Below are 14,784 nucleotides of genomic sequence, written 5' to 3' on the forward strand. Positions count from 1 at the left end.
CGTCTGTGTCCCCAGCAGGAAAAGGCTGCACCCGAGTCCCCTCAGCACCAGGGGTGCTGCCCCGGGCCCGCAGCAGCTGTAAGCAAGGCGACCTGGGGCCTGCCACCGCCTCCGCTCCTCGTCCTCGCATTACGCGCCTCAGAACCACGTGGAGATGAAGGTGAGGTTCTACGCACTTGAGAAGAACCCTGTGCAGACCACAGCAACATTCTGGAAGCGCCGTACGACAGAAGTCGAACCAGCACTTAGACTGGCTTCACGTGAGTGATCTGTTCGGCCCGGTGAAGTCAGGCGTTAAGTCTGACTAGACGTGACACAACACTGCAGATGCTTCTCAGACTTCTTCCTGCCAGGTAGAATTTTGGAGGCTGGCAAGTTACACATCAGTCATCCTCTGACACGCTACTCAAAGTAAACATTTTATAGTTACATAAATAAGCTTCTACAACAATTAATCAAAGTGCCCTGCCCGTACACATACCTTATCCATACACATGAGAAAAAGTCTAACTACTGAAACAAAGTTTCTATGAGTTGATTTGTTTTGTAAGTTGTATGTCTGTTGTGAGGAAAGTCACAATATTCACCTTGCAGGAAATCATTATGACTATTGGCGATCTGAATCAAAACGATCTAAAAACAGTAAAAGAAAAACATGGAATTGCCTCGTCAGAGAAATATCAAAATTGTTCATCTTGTTAGGAAATCCATTGTATCTGCTGTTCTGAAGGAATCTATACAAATACATCAGGAATACTTTTTAAAGCTGTATACCCAACAGGATTCCGAAGAGGCTACAGAGTGCTCACCTTCTGAAATAATTTTCCCCTCAACACAGAAACGGTTGTGGTCTCCTCCAGCACTTCAAATGAATATCTTTGGTAGATACTGCAGGGACTCTCGCACAAGAGCCATTCTGTTGTGGCGTGTTGTAGCTGTACACAGGTGCAGAGAGAAGCTCTTCCAAACGTTCCCTACTGTGGCACATGCCAGCAGAGGCAGTATCTCATTTTTCCTCCTGTATAATTTTACAGTTTGACAAATTTAAGCTCAAAGCTCACTTAAAGATGCCCCTTGCTCCTCTCCCCAAACAAGCTGATCTCCGGTCTGTTACAGGATTTTATTTGGAGTACATGACCTTGCGTAGAAAGTCTCACAGCCCTGGGAAAAAGAAACGTAGCTATGGTGGCAAGGTTGTGAGGGGATTATCCATAAGTGCAGCCGACGGCCGCTGCACAGAACCAAGGAAGACAACACTGTTTTGTCAGTAGGGAGCGGGGCTGGAGGAGGCAGACAGGTATGTCATACTGTTCGGCCTCCCCACCCAGCTTCACCAGAGAATCTTCCAGTGTCTGGCTCCATCAAATTCAGGCTTTAAAAAACTGCAGCATAAAGTTGTATCCCTTCTAACAGCCATTAGAGCTGCTTCAGGCAGGAGTTTTCCATCACTCTGGGAAAAAACGGCAAGAAAAGAAACCAGTCTCCACGCCTGGTTCCATTTGCTCCATGTGCTGTGCCCAAGGATTCCCAGCAGTGCTGCAGATGATTTCCTGAAGAAGGCTGGATGTTGATGTGAAGACAACGAATAACACCCACAGCTCTGGCAGATCCGTCCCATTTGCCAAGCACGAGATGCTGTTCACACTGCAGAGTTTCCTTACCTGTCCAGCCTACCTTGGGGCAACTGTCTTTCACATGAACCTGTTGTAACTGCTTGGCACAGGATTTCAAAGCAGCACTCCTTTTAGGAGCAGAGCTCAAAGCTAGGCCCATGGTTTGTGGCAGGAACCTGTTGTACAAGACCGCTGAGCTGAAATACACTTTTTAACCAATGTTTAATTTCCAACTCTGGTGCAAAATGCAAGATTCTTCACTGTGCTGTGGTAGCACCAATTTCTGAAACCCATGGTTAGCTATGGAACCAGACACCAAGAGGTTTAAAATGGGAATGGGGATGCAGTTTGTAACTGTTTCACTGGCCTTGCCGGCCAGGAATATACAGAATAATGGAAGAGATTTATGCAATCAACAGCCAGAACATTATCACCAGAGCCACAAACAGGAAGAGGCGGGATAGGAACTGCTCATCCACATATTGAGGAGTCCCTGGAACAGCTGGAAAACAGGAAGTAAAAAACAGTTCAGCACCTTCCTCTTCTCCAGAATATTGTGTATTCTGCATATACTACATTCATAAATTGAAAAATATGCAAGGAATCCCCCTGCTGAAAAACTGTTGCTGTCAGTATTTCCTACCCTTAGATTGGCCAGCCGTGATGGAAAACCGAAAGGAAGACAAGCATGAGCTCCCTGGAGCAGGACCTGCGGAAAGCCTGCTCATGACTAATAGGAGCAGGCCGCTCCAAGTGCTAGAGTATGCGCAGGGCTGTGCTGAGAACTTCTGGGGACAGCACTGAGCTAAGTTCACTGCTGCCAGGTGTCTCCATCCTAAGGAGCCTTACCACCTCTGCCTGAGTGCTCCTTCCCCTCAAAGTGAAACATCTCTGAATAAGCAAGCGGTAAAACAAAGCTGCGTGTGTACCCTTGACTAAGAGAACTAATGGGAAGCACACAAGCTTAAAGCTCAAGACGTGCCTTTCTGGAACTGCTGAATTGAGACCACAGATGAAAAGCAGATAAAGGGCTTTGTTAAACAATGGCTGTTACAGCAGCATACATTTTCATGCTTCTTTGCTCTGTCATATCTCCACACAAATTTTCAGTGGAGAGTGAAGTGCAGTTAATAGGCAAGTTCATTTGACTGGAAGACAACACAGCTCCTTGGCAACACAGGCGTGACATGAAGAACGTGCTGCCCGTTCTTACTACTCCTGGGCCATATGGCATATGGAAGATCTGCCAGGCAGAACCTTTCACAGAGGAAGTTCAGAAAACCCTGGGCAGTAGGTTTTCTCTTTCAAAACAGGTAGACTCAGTTTGTCTACAGCACAGGTGGGGAGGGGGGTTTTCTGGGGATCACTTAATTTTTAGAGAGACAAGACTAGTTGAAGTAATCGGATGTTTTTCCTTAATTAAAAGCAGTGAAGTAATTTCACCATAAAGTTATTTCTCGTGGAATGCAGATGACTGTCTCTGAGATAAGTTTCTGAAAAAAACGATCAATCTTCGCTTTCATTCTTTTGTGTTACAAAGCACCAGTTTAATTTTTTTTGTTTCCACCTTTTATGTATTTCAAAACATGTGTCTCCTCCATACACCCCTACTGACTCTTTATTACTAGAAACTCAAATCCAACGTGCCTCATTTTTCAGAATTAAAGGAGAAAGTCACTAGTGTCACCGTCCCTCCCTCGTTCTGTCCTCTCAACAGGGCCTCCAGCAAATCATATGGAAGTGACAAACTTGTTTCTTATATAAGCCCTCATACAAAACACGTAAGAAATAGACTGTGTTTCTCTACTGGGCATTTTCCCCTCATCCTGTGTTTCTACATACAGTACTGATTTACTTTACTGTTAATGTTTGTCATTTAACAGGCTATTTGTCTAAGTTACAAAGGACTTTGTAAAATATCTGTTTGCAATAGGACCCTCGGAGAAGATATGATGCACGGTACCTGGAGGAGGTCGCCCGTCGTTTATGTTGAACGCTGTGGCAAATATACCAAAGGGAAACGCCCCAATTCCGAATGACATTTGGAAGCCACCATCCCCAAACCCAAAGCCCTGGAATCCCTGCAGAGAACAAAGCAATGGAAGAGGAAAAAAAGGTACAAATAATTTAAAGTCTATTTCAGAATATTTTACAAAAGTGCAGATGCTCCCTCTCGCTGGCTTTCTTAAAGCTCAAGGGGTATCATGCAGCCTGGCAACTTTCGGTCTGCCACTATTGTTAAATACTTCCCAAGTTCTCACGGGTAAAGTGTTTTACATAGTAGCAAACTTGCCAGAGCAACCCAAGAGTTTGAGAAAATGAAAAGTAGGAATCACACTTCTTGCTTGAAGGCTGCAAATTAGAAGAAGTGTTTCTATAATTTCTTAATTTAAAACAGTATAATGTGTATACATATGACAATGTATCAAAAAATCAACATTACCAATTCTTTTAAAAACATTTTAAGACTCTATCAATAATTCTGTATTAATAGCTATTAATCATATAGCTATAAGAAAGATATTGTGAAAAATAACCTGCATTGATTTTTCTGATACACGTGCATCATCTAAACATTAAGTAAAAAAATTGCAAGTGGGATGCATAGATCATCATAAATAAGAACAGTACCAAAAACCAACCAACCAAAAAACAAAACAAAACACCCACCACACCAAGATTCTAACTGAGATGCCATATAAAGTCGTCTGTGACAGGAATGCAAGATATGGATAAAAGAGGGGAAAAAAAATAAAAAGGAAGATTTACAGTGCAACAACATTGATCCCAGTAGCTCCAGACTAAAATTCCATGTCAAATCAAAAGGTAAGTGTTCTGAATTAAGATGAAACCTGCTGTATAAAAGCAGTGTACTATTTGGAAACCAACTGTATATGAATCTATGTAGTTGTGTCATGTCGGAATACTGGACAACTCGCAGTTCTGTGTTCTAAAATCTGGACACCTGTCCTCTGGTTTCAGAATTAAAACAGTGATTTCCACTCTGGAGATGATAGGCCAGAATGTTTTTTCAAACAGTGGAGGACAATTAGGATTTCACTCGTATAATAGAAGCTAGACATTTCTGGGCTGATACTTGATTTGATGAGTTAAGTCTTGACCCCAACTCTCGTCAAGTGTTCTGTCACTATCTGAAAGGGACCTTGCAAAATACCTTGCATGGCAGGTCCTGCCTTTGTAGGAAACAAGAAAGCAGCATTGCTGCTGCTGTCTTCATACCAGACTCTACTGACTTCCTGCAGCACCAGCAAAAAGGTCGAACCAAGCACAGCGAATGATTTAATAAGAAAGCAACTCCCTGGTGAGAGAGAACAACTAAGATGTTCCTTAATCACACCCAGCAGAGTTGTTTGCTTGAATCGTGAGGTACATGCTCTCTGAGGACCCTAGGCTGAGTTACAGGGAAATATGCAATTGTTTCGTCAGGTCACTGTCATCATGCTAGAAAACACTGTGGTCTGTCCTACTGGCTTACTCCTATGTCTTCACCATATGCCAGCTGCTGTTTAAATTTACTCTATGCAATCTCCTCAACAAACCACAGATCCCACTTCAAGCGCGATTGAACTTAGCCCATTCTTTAAGATGCTAAAGAGTACTATGCGAATGGAATTTTCTGCCACACAGCAGCTATCAGTTACTCACAAACAACCTCTGGCGATCTCTACAGGACCCTCATACAGGACCTTCTGCACACACTGTGTCCTCCAAGATAAAAAATACAACCTCAATAAAAACAACCTGATTGCTCAAAGTTTGTTGTTTTTCCCCCACACACACACTTACCCCTCTGTTCTCTGGTTCAGGTCTCTGTCCTTGGGGTCGTGGCGGAGTTTTCTCTCTGCAGGAAGTTGTGGAATTAGCTCAAGTGCAAGGATGCATGACAGCAGTATCTGCAATAGCCTGGCTAATAAGAGCAAACATGGAGCATGCTCTCACAGGGCTGTGCTACAGCAAAGCTGCAGGTAGTGTGTGACCAACTCGACCCACCAGCTACATGAACCTTCAGGATCACATCCTTAACCTAAGATATTGCACTTTTGAGTAATAAAATACTCCATTGCAAAGGCTGGAAACTGAGGACCAATGAAGGCCATGAACTTTTTATATAAGCTTCTCCAGTCAGATAACATAATTCCCGGCAACCTACCATTTATAACTGATAATTAACACTCAATTCAAATTAAAACAAATTGCCAGTTGAACAAGAAATAAGGTGCGTAGACCCAAGCCCTGAAAGAGCCAGAAATATTTGGCAGAGTTGTCAGTTCTGTCCATCTTTTGGCAACGTATCTCACATTGTGAATCAAACACTTCGGTAGTTTTATCTTAAATCCTGGTAGTTTTCACACAAATAGTTGTATTTGGGTTTATTACCTGGGGTCCTGTTGTCCAGTGCTGCCTCTTCCATACAGAGGAATAACTTTATCTCGACTGATTCCTGCTTTGCACACAGGGCATACTTGTCTGTTTGGCCTGGTTTCTAGCCACTTAAAAAAAAAGAAAAGAAGGAAATTATAAGAAAACTAATAAAAGACCATGGAAACAACAACACGCAAACCTAATTTGCATCCAGGCAGAGAGATTTAGCAACTTCTCAGAAAGCCATGGAGCAGAACATTATACTAAATGCCAAGTACTCTCCAAGTGTTGGCATTTTGCCTATTCTGCCATGATCTATTTGCTGATGCATACAGATTCAGAATGGCACTGGAGAAAATGTGAGGAAATAAACAGTACCAACAGTCCCGCACAGGCCAAGGACTAGCACAGATACCTTCCTGTCACCTTCCTTTCCTATAATGGTACCACAATGTACAACACTACATACGCAACAAGTGCGCTCAGCATTTAAGCCTGTAAACTACACTTCTGTGAACAGCCTACAGTAATTCTCCTAACAAAACCACAAATGTCCAGTGGTTAATTAAATGAAAAGTCGGAGGTAAGCAGAATAGAATCTAAGTTTTCTTTTTTTCTAAAAGATTTGATTGCAAGTTGTTGCGCATGAAGTTGCATTAGCACACTGCAGTTGCCCTGGAGAGAAAGAAGCGCATTTGAAGAGGGGGATACTCCAGAGAACCGAGGGCTTTATTGAGTCATTGGAGCTGATGAAAGACAGAGTAAAAGGAAACCTGTCTTACCTGGTGTAAACAAGGCCAACTGTGAGCATTCCCAGGACAATTTGTTCACAGAGAAGAAAAAAAAAAAAGGAGAAAACAGAATTAGTTACTGACAACTCGATCTGACAAACATATAAAGTGTACCATGGATAGCACAGCTTACAGACAACAGAACCCTGGAATCCAGCTGGGCCAGTTCCATAACCTCCCATTAAAACAATTTTTGAAAGCACAGCCCAAGCCTGATCTCCACTGGTCCTTTCAGGTTATGCAATCTAACTATGTCGCTAACATGATTCTCTCTGTATCGCCTTTGATTCCTGCATCTTCATCTATACCAAAGCCCCATACAGAGGGTGGACTGTAATTTTTAGAGAGATACAATTTATCTTATGGTGTTTACTGCGGATTTTCCCTACTGATTCCATGGAAGATATCCCTGAGCTAATATGCAAATTAGAAAAATACCAGTAATGAGACTCCAGGACCTTACCAGAAGTCATGCGAAAGACATTTAGCTAAAACATTGGGTACATTCATCGAATTACGGGATAATTCAGGCTGGAAGGGACAGACCTCATGCAGCCTCTAGTCCAGTCTGTTGCTTAGGACGGGGTCAGCTGTGAGATTGGACCAGGTTTCTCAAGATAGAGAAAACCCCATTACACAGTACTACTCCTAAGGTTAAATTAACGTGGCAACTTAAAAAACATTGAAGGCAAACAAGAAAATGACAAGACAAAAATGGTAAGTAGCCATCTACTTTCAGAATGGACTTTCCAACACTATTTGAACAATATACGTGCTATTTTTTACAGTTCCATTCTTCCAAATCCTTTTGCGTTATTAAGAGAAAATTATTGCAATAGCTGCTATGTCATTATCAAGTGATTTTCCATCTCCTTTAGATTAAAAACCCGTACCTTTAAATGTTATGTATATTAGCAGAGAAAATAAGTGATCTTTTAGGCCTCCTTTTATTAATAAGCATAATTTAGCTTCCACTATAAAACAAACAAAAAGCCCAACACATTTGGACATGTCAATCCTTCATAAGGATTGACCAAGCTACTTAAATAAATGTGACATGCTTAATATACTTGTGCAACACATAACCAAATCAAATCAAAGAACTGAAAATTTAGTATTACAACTGCATACCATGGGTAAAGAGAATTAGATCACATGTAAAAGCATGTTTCTTAAGAATAAAAAAATAACTGCTTTCAGATGTAGTTTTAGGTATGCACAGGTTAGAAAGAACTTAGATGGGAACTAGATAACTATGCTAGACCAGGCAACACAGATTAAACAACACATACAACCAATCAACATTGAACTGTCTAAGGAGGTCTGCTTGTTTGTTTGCTTTTACAAAATAATCCAGAAGGTTTAAGATGCAAGAAACTCACTCCTAGGAACATGAACATTTAATAGATAAAAGCAGTTTAGATGCAAACATCAACTGCTTCTAATCCAAAGACATGGTCCTTATTCAGCTAAAGACAAACAGATTTTTATTTGACATTTAGAATTATTAAAAAAGAAAAATAGGCTTTTACATGATCAGAGAGGTGCATGGTTTTCTGGTTTATCTGTGGGGACTTGAGTACTTACCAGAAGAGATGTCCACACAAGCTGATAACTGCATCCTTGGCAGTGTCTAAACAGATGTTACATTCAAAAGTGTTGTCCTGATTCACATTTTCCCCAGCACCATTACTGCTACTGCTGCCACTGGTCCCTCCAGTACTGGAGTTCTTTGTTGATGTGGAAGTCGTGGGTCCTTTACTTGCCATCCTGAGGAGCTGCACAGACACAAGATCAAGAAAATTTTCCTGTTGGAATCCTAACAGCGAGAAAGGGGGAAAAAAAACCAAACACATTATTGGCATTATAGCATCGTATTCTTAACCTTTTACAAACTGGCAGTGATTTACCTAGAAGCACCTGAATCCTCCTGTTGATGGTTTTAATTTAACATATCCAGGAGATAACTTGGTCCTTTAGTATGACCTGGCTTTAAACACCACTTGCTGTGCGAAAGATGAGCTCACCTAGTCATACTTTCAAACTATCAAACATTTCTAAGTGATAAACTTCAATGTGCTGCTGACATGCTTTCATCTCTCATGATCTTCTTTGATAAATATGACGATAACTTATTTCAGTAGCAACAACCTCTCCAGTCTAATTCCTCGATATACAAATTCCATAGTACTCGAAACTCTGAGATTCAGCACAAGGCTTTTACATTTCCAGAAACACTTTTACTATTTCAAGACTTAAATGCAGGAACTAGAGACAGTTTCAGCAGTTACAAAAATTATTTAACCAAAACAAAAATGTTTAAAAAAATTCCACTGTGCTTTTTATAATCTGATATCATGCTGCCATTGCAGGGATATGAATATCTAGAAAAGGCTGAGAGAAAGAAACAGGTGGCTATCTGAACCTTTTGCAAGTGCAGTTAAGCATGTGGAAAGGGCACCCTAAATCTTTCAGAAGCTAGTTTACTTACAAACTTACCCCACAAGCTTTAAAAGCTTTCTCAGTGTTCCCTCTTTGTAGCAGTGCTGAAGTACAGGTGTGGGGCAGCAAAATAAAACCCCAGCATCTCTAGCTGTTATTGTCAAAAGCTTTTTTATTAAAAAATAATCCAACTGCGCTGTCAAGAAAGCATCATACTCGAGCGCCACGAAAAGTACTGCAGCAATGACACTAAGGTACAGCAAGAGAGATGAAATTTATTTCTGTAGAGCTTTTTCACTCAGTTACATCATTTTGCACAGTGTCCCCGAAGGGCAGCTCAGCATTCACAGATGCTGTACTTTAACATACACTGCTTTCAACACTGCTGACTCTTAGCATTTCACACTGTGACCTCATTTACACTCAGCAGCAAGGTAGTTCATTGTACAAAATTAAAATTCATGTTAGTTCAAGGCAGATAGAAATGCTGCCAGCCCACAAACTACACACTAAACAAGCTGAGTGTTCACACATAGTTACTACCAGAATCTTTAGTAGCATCAGCCTATCTTCTTCAGTAATGTTTGAAAGCTTACCAGCTCAGACCAATACATGTGTGCTGGGAATTAATATCAACATTAAGAAAACCTCCCTAAAACTAAGGAGATCAACACGTTGTAAAAAATGCCGGCGTCATTTTACGGAATGGGCACAAGAGATGCCTGGCTCTCGTATCTAACCATATAACATAAAGTAAACATGTACAGGAGGCAAATAAATTAACTTGTATATCCCTAAAACAAACATGGGAAACAAAGTTCTTTTCTCCAAATTAAATTGCATATATTTAACCCCAGAAATGTGAAGAATCATTAAAAAATAAAAAATCTTTATCTTCACAAACACCTGCTGAGAAAACTAAGCCAAACAAAAAAAATAGCCTTCAGTAACTATGAAAAATGAAAAGAAAAATCAGCAACTTATGAAGACAGATGATAGAGAAATCCATAGAAGTATCATTAATGCAATGGAATAAAGATGGCCCAGACAGAAGAAAGATTAAAATGATATAATGTGACAGGCACTGAATCTACTCTCCTGGAAGGTCATTTTTACTCTGTACTGGAATCCTCTCTTAATTCATTCTCCATAGGCTGATGGGGCCTAATGACCTATTAGGATTTAAACAATTTAAAATATGAAAAATGTATCAAAATACAACAGTAAAAATGAATAATCTTGTTCTGGAAAGCCTTCACAATCCTTTAGTTTTCTCTGTGGAATATGGCTTAACATAACTAGGTCCACAGCAAGCGCTGTCAGTGGCTGTTGATCTGCAAAGCACACTGGACATTTACAAAGATGCAAGCATGAAACAGAATCCAATGACTAAAATGTATATTTGATAATTGTGTATTGTGTCACCTGCGAGTGTAGTCTGTGAATCCTAAAGTAGAAGTTCAACTGCAAATTCAACTTGTTCCAGATGTAGAACAAGCTCAAAATTGTTGAAATAGCACTTGAGCTTGTTAAACTCCAAGACAAAACTGGGGGGGGTGGAGGCAAACAGAGCAGGCCAAGCAGACTCCATCTTCTGTTCAATAGAAAGCTCAGGAGGAAGACTGTGAGTGCACTGGGCTATCTTACAACTTTAGGAGCTAAGTTAACAGAATTTAGAGGGGACTGACTGGACAGATGCCAGTCCAGTTTGCTAAACTCTTGTCCTTGATCAGCTGTCCAAATTAACCCTACAAGCATGATGAGTTGCAAACAAAACGAAGAGATATAAAAATCAACTGTTGTTTAACTACAAGCACTCAAAACTTTTCTTTTTTTCCTTATTTCTTTGCTCTCTAGATATTTATAGGACAATAATATCTTTGAAATAAACAGCTTGTATAAATGGCTTTTAATTAGCATTTTAATCATCACCTCTGTGATATCCCAACAGGCTGCTCTGAAAGTGACCAAATCACTGACATTGACTACATCAGGAGAACCGAGAGTGGCAATAGATGAGTGGTTAAGAAACAAAAAAACATCCTCAAGTAGTCTTCCTAAACTGGCAAAGTCTGGTGGAAGTCGAAGAAGATGTGGAAGGAAAGTTACATGTTTAGGGATCCAGCATGAATCCCACTGAGCTGTGTAAAGAATAAGTGTGGCTGAACAGAGCTGGTGAAAGCAGACCTCCAAGAAAGAGATGGCACACCGGGACCTGAATGTTTCAAGACAGCTGAGAGCTGCTCCCTGAAAGAATTAAACATGGGAAACAGGTAAGGTCTGCGGACTAATATAAATCTCACTAACAGACAATAATAAGAAAGAAATTTTACTCAAATACTTTAAAAACTAATCTGTAAATCTAGTGGGAGAAACTGCACACCAGGGAAATGTAAGCTCAATAGATACAGTAAAAGATAATATTTATGGACTCAGCAAATTAAAAGTGACTGCATTTGCCAAAATACACTGACCTGACTCTAAAAATACAAGAAAAACTGTTCAAGACAGACTGGGAGAGTTTCCACCATAAGTTAAAGCATACAAAAAATTCCATTGGAAACAGAGCAGGTGAACAATAATTCAACCTGAGAAAGACAGAGAGAGAATGTAAATTAGAAGCTGATGTCATCAGTGTGAAACAGTTGTAGAATATGTTCACAGCACTACAATATTAGAATGTTTGAAGTATTTACTTTTTAATCTTCGTTCATGAGCCATAAGTAAAATATCTAGTGAGGAGATAGGACTCTGACTAGATTATTTATAAAACCTAGAAATTCTTTCTTTTTGCAATGCCTAACACATAACAATGAAATAAGAGGTGCCTAGTTAGATTTAAAATTCCACTAGAAAGACACTTTTCCATATTTCTTTGCCAATGGCTCTTATTTTGTCTGGGATTACTGAAACAATCCAACTGTAGTTTCTTTCTGAAAGTAGTTTTGATTTAGTTTCTGAACTTCTTGCTGTTCAAATGGAAAGGAAAACGTCAGCTTATTTTTTTTTATTACCACAATAATAATGGCATTTTTAGATACATTATAAATTGTATAAAAGGAATATTAACATTAGAAATCCTATCTAAATCTAAAAATATTGCTCAGAGTTTGTATAAATACCTCCCGCTCATAAGCGTAACATGAATCTGATTCTTAACCTATTACAGTTGTCTGGACTTGAAGTAAAAGTAACAGATAATATTAGCTGGTAATTGTTGGCAGTGCCTGGAAGAAAGTACATTTACTTCTTGACAGTCCCTTTAAGATAGATGTTAGGAACTACATGACTGTCCCGCAGTTAATCATTAAATACCCATTTATCTCTCACTACCTTTTTACTCTGTCCACCAAACACGTTATATTTTAACTCCTCAGAAACATTTTCTGCGACTTCATCTTTTCACTTCCTGTAAGCTGGCCAGCATCACGTAGCTGCTTTTTAGTATTGCCAAAAAGTGCTCCCAACATACACGTGTGTGTGATCACTTGATCTTTCAAGAGCACCCATTTGCCTTACAAACCAATGTGCCCTTGCTTGGCCTCATTTCGTTAATTGGGATTCTGCAGCGCAGGTCTGGGTTAGTCGCCGCTTCCAGGGTGAGAGCCCAGCTGAAAGGCGCTTTTGGCAGCTCCGAGGTTTGAATGTACCTCACAAATGCCAGACACTGTTACACACTGTCAAAAAAGGAAGTGACTACAATAATTCTCTTTCTTTAACCATTCCCTAAGAGTGTAATATAGACTCCAAGAAAACGTTGCACAAATCTTTAAACAAAGATTTTATCCTCTTACCTCACAAAGTCTACAGGAGGAAAGAAAAAAAAAAAAAAGAGAGCGAAAAAAAGAAAACCGATATAACCAGTTGGGTAATACTGCCCCAGCATTCTCCTGGTTTGGAGTGTTATGTAAAACATTAAGCGCTCCGTGGGCTAACCACGTTAACATCACGATGTAAAAAACAAACTAGAACTAGGTTGAAGGGGCGATAGGCAGTTCCCGGCCGAGCACCCGAAGCGGCACTGATCCCTGCGGCCGCCCCGCACCCTGCCCAGCGCCAGGCGCCCCTCGCAGGAGGAGGAGGAGGAAGGTTTCGGCTCAGCCGGGGAGGCTCCGAAAGCCGTCAAAAACGGGAATTTCGCCAGAAAACGCCGACGGGTGGCCCCGGGCCCAGCGCGCCGCCGCGGCGGCAGCACGGGCCGGAGGTCAGGCAGCGGGGGCGGCACACGGCAGGCTGCCGGGACCAGAGCCGGGGCTGTCCCGTAGTCCCCCGGGACTGGGGCTGCCCCGAGCCCCCCGAAGCCCCCGCCCCGCTCCACCGCCCCCGCCCCGCTCGTTGAAAGCGGGCGGAGCGGCCGCGGCCTCCCAGCACTGCCTGTGCCCGGCCCCTCCGAGCCGCCCCCGGCCGGCCCCGGCTCCCCCCCCGCCACCTCCCCGTGCCCCCTCCGCCCCCGGCCCCGCTCACCGGGGTGCCGCCGCTCCCCCGAGCCGCGGAGCCGCTCCCCTGCCAGCGGCCGCCGTCACCTGACCGCCCGGAAGCCCGGCCCCGGCGGAAGGGACCGGCCCGGCCTCCCTTTCCCTCCCCGCCGGGCCGCGGCGCCGCGTTCCGCCCGCACGGGGCTCCCCCGGGGCTCCCCCGGGGCTCCCCGGCGGGCAGCGGGCGGTTGGTGCCGGCTGCCCGGCCTCCCCCAGGTCCCCCGGGCCGGACTTACATCAGCGGGGCTGCGTTCTGCCCGGGCTCAGCCGCCACAGCGACGGCTCGGTCTCGGCTTTCTGCTCTGACGTTTTGCTCTGCTTTTATTGCAGCTTGGCAGCCTGTGGGGGCAGCGTCCAGATGTCTGCTTCTGAAAAGAGCGAGAAGTGCAGGTCATCAACCACAGCCAACGTTTGGACCGGTCGGGGGAGAAAGGAAGGTGGCAGCTTTGAGAGGAAACAGATTGTTCAGATGTGTGCAGTGCTAGGATCTGAGCAGAGGAGCATCTCCAGGATGGGAACAAAGAGAATAAAGGTATTTACACAGCTGTGAGATGCTTTGGAAGAGGGAGAGGAGGGGCCTAATGTCTGAAAGAGCTGTCAGAGCCAAGGTGACACCACTGGAGGGTTTTGGCCCTGCTGTGAGGGCACCCACCAGTCCTGAGGACGCTGAGGTGGAAAACAGCTTGGAAGTGCTTGCTGTTCTACCTGATAGAAAATGGGTGAATCCTAAGATAAGGTCTCCTGCTAGAAGCGAGCCTTACAAGGGAATAGGTAAGGTAACAAGTGGAGGTTAGTGCCAAGGGAGCCTTTCAGAGAGAGACCAAGGATATTGCCTGAGGCTTGTCCGCTGACAGAGATGGCCTGTGACTATACAGGTCTCGTGTGTGGGTTTGAACATCCCAGCTGGGAAGTGTTCGGCAATATAAAAACAGATGTACTGAGCCTTCATATAGCTTACAGTAGCACTTAGGCTTGGCAAAACCCGTAACAACGCAGTCATCCAGCAGCCCTGCTGGAACTGCCGTGCATGGTGATGGATTGCACTGGGAAATTTGTAGCTGAGGTGCAAATGAAGATAGT

At 42.8% G+C, this 14,784-nt stretch overlaps 1 protein-coding gene and 1 long non-coding RNA gene across 5 annotated transcripts; one reads left to right on the top strand and one right to left on the bottom strand.

Annotated features, from left to right (window-relative positions):
* Positions 1-406: 406 nt before the first annotated feature.
* RNF185 (ring finger protein 185) lies at positions 407-14,244 on the bottom strand. 4 transcript variants are annotated; one of them, XM_066979110.1, is made up of 8 exons: positions 13,694-13,774; positions 11,704-11,817; positions 8,375-8,606; positions 6,779-6,797; positions 6,012-6,124; positions 5,421-5,475; positions 3,577-3,694; positions 407-2,115 (listed from the first exon to the last, which is right to left on the bottom strand). In XM_066979110.1, exons 3-8 carry the CDS (start codon positions 8,554-8,556, stop codon positions 2,018-2,020), a joined length of 585 nt encoding a protein of 194 aa, XP_066835211.1. In that variant the 5' UTR covers positions 8,557-8,606; positions 11,704-11,817; positions 13,694-13,774; the 3' UTR covers positions 407-2,017. The 4 variants fall into 4 exon arrangements, with proteins under 4 accessions (XP_066835211.1, XP_013029155.1, XP_047919645.1 ...); XM_013173701.3 differs by lacking the exons at positions 11,704-11,817; positions 13,694-13,774 and adding an exon at positions 13,941-14,244 and having other exon boundaries at positions 8,375-8,565; XM_048063688.2 differs by lacking the exon at positions 11,704-11,817 and having other exon boundaries at positions 13,694-13,849.
* On the top strand, positions 2,104-12,109 carry LOC136786565 (uncharacterized). Its single transcript, XR_010825576.1, has 3 exons — positions 2,104-2,926; positions 3,547-3,729; positions 11,181-12,109. It is a non-coding gene; the product is annotated as an uncharacterized lncRNA (long non-coding RNA).
* Positions 14,245-14,784: the final 540 nt, after the last annotated feature.

This window comes from Anser cygnoides, chromosome 17, assembly GCF_040182565.1.
Source record: "Anser cygnoides isolate HZ-2024a breed goose chromosome 17, Taihu_goose_T2T_genome, whole genome shotgun sequence".
In the NCBI taxonomy this organism is placed as follows: domain Eukaryota; kingdom Metazoa; phylum Chordata; class Aves; order Anseriformes; family Anatidae; genus Anser; species Anser cygnoides.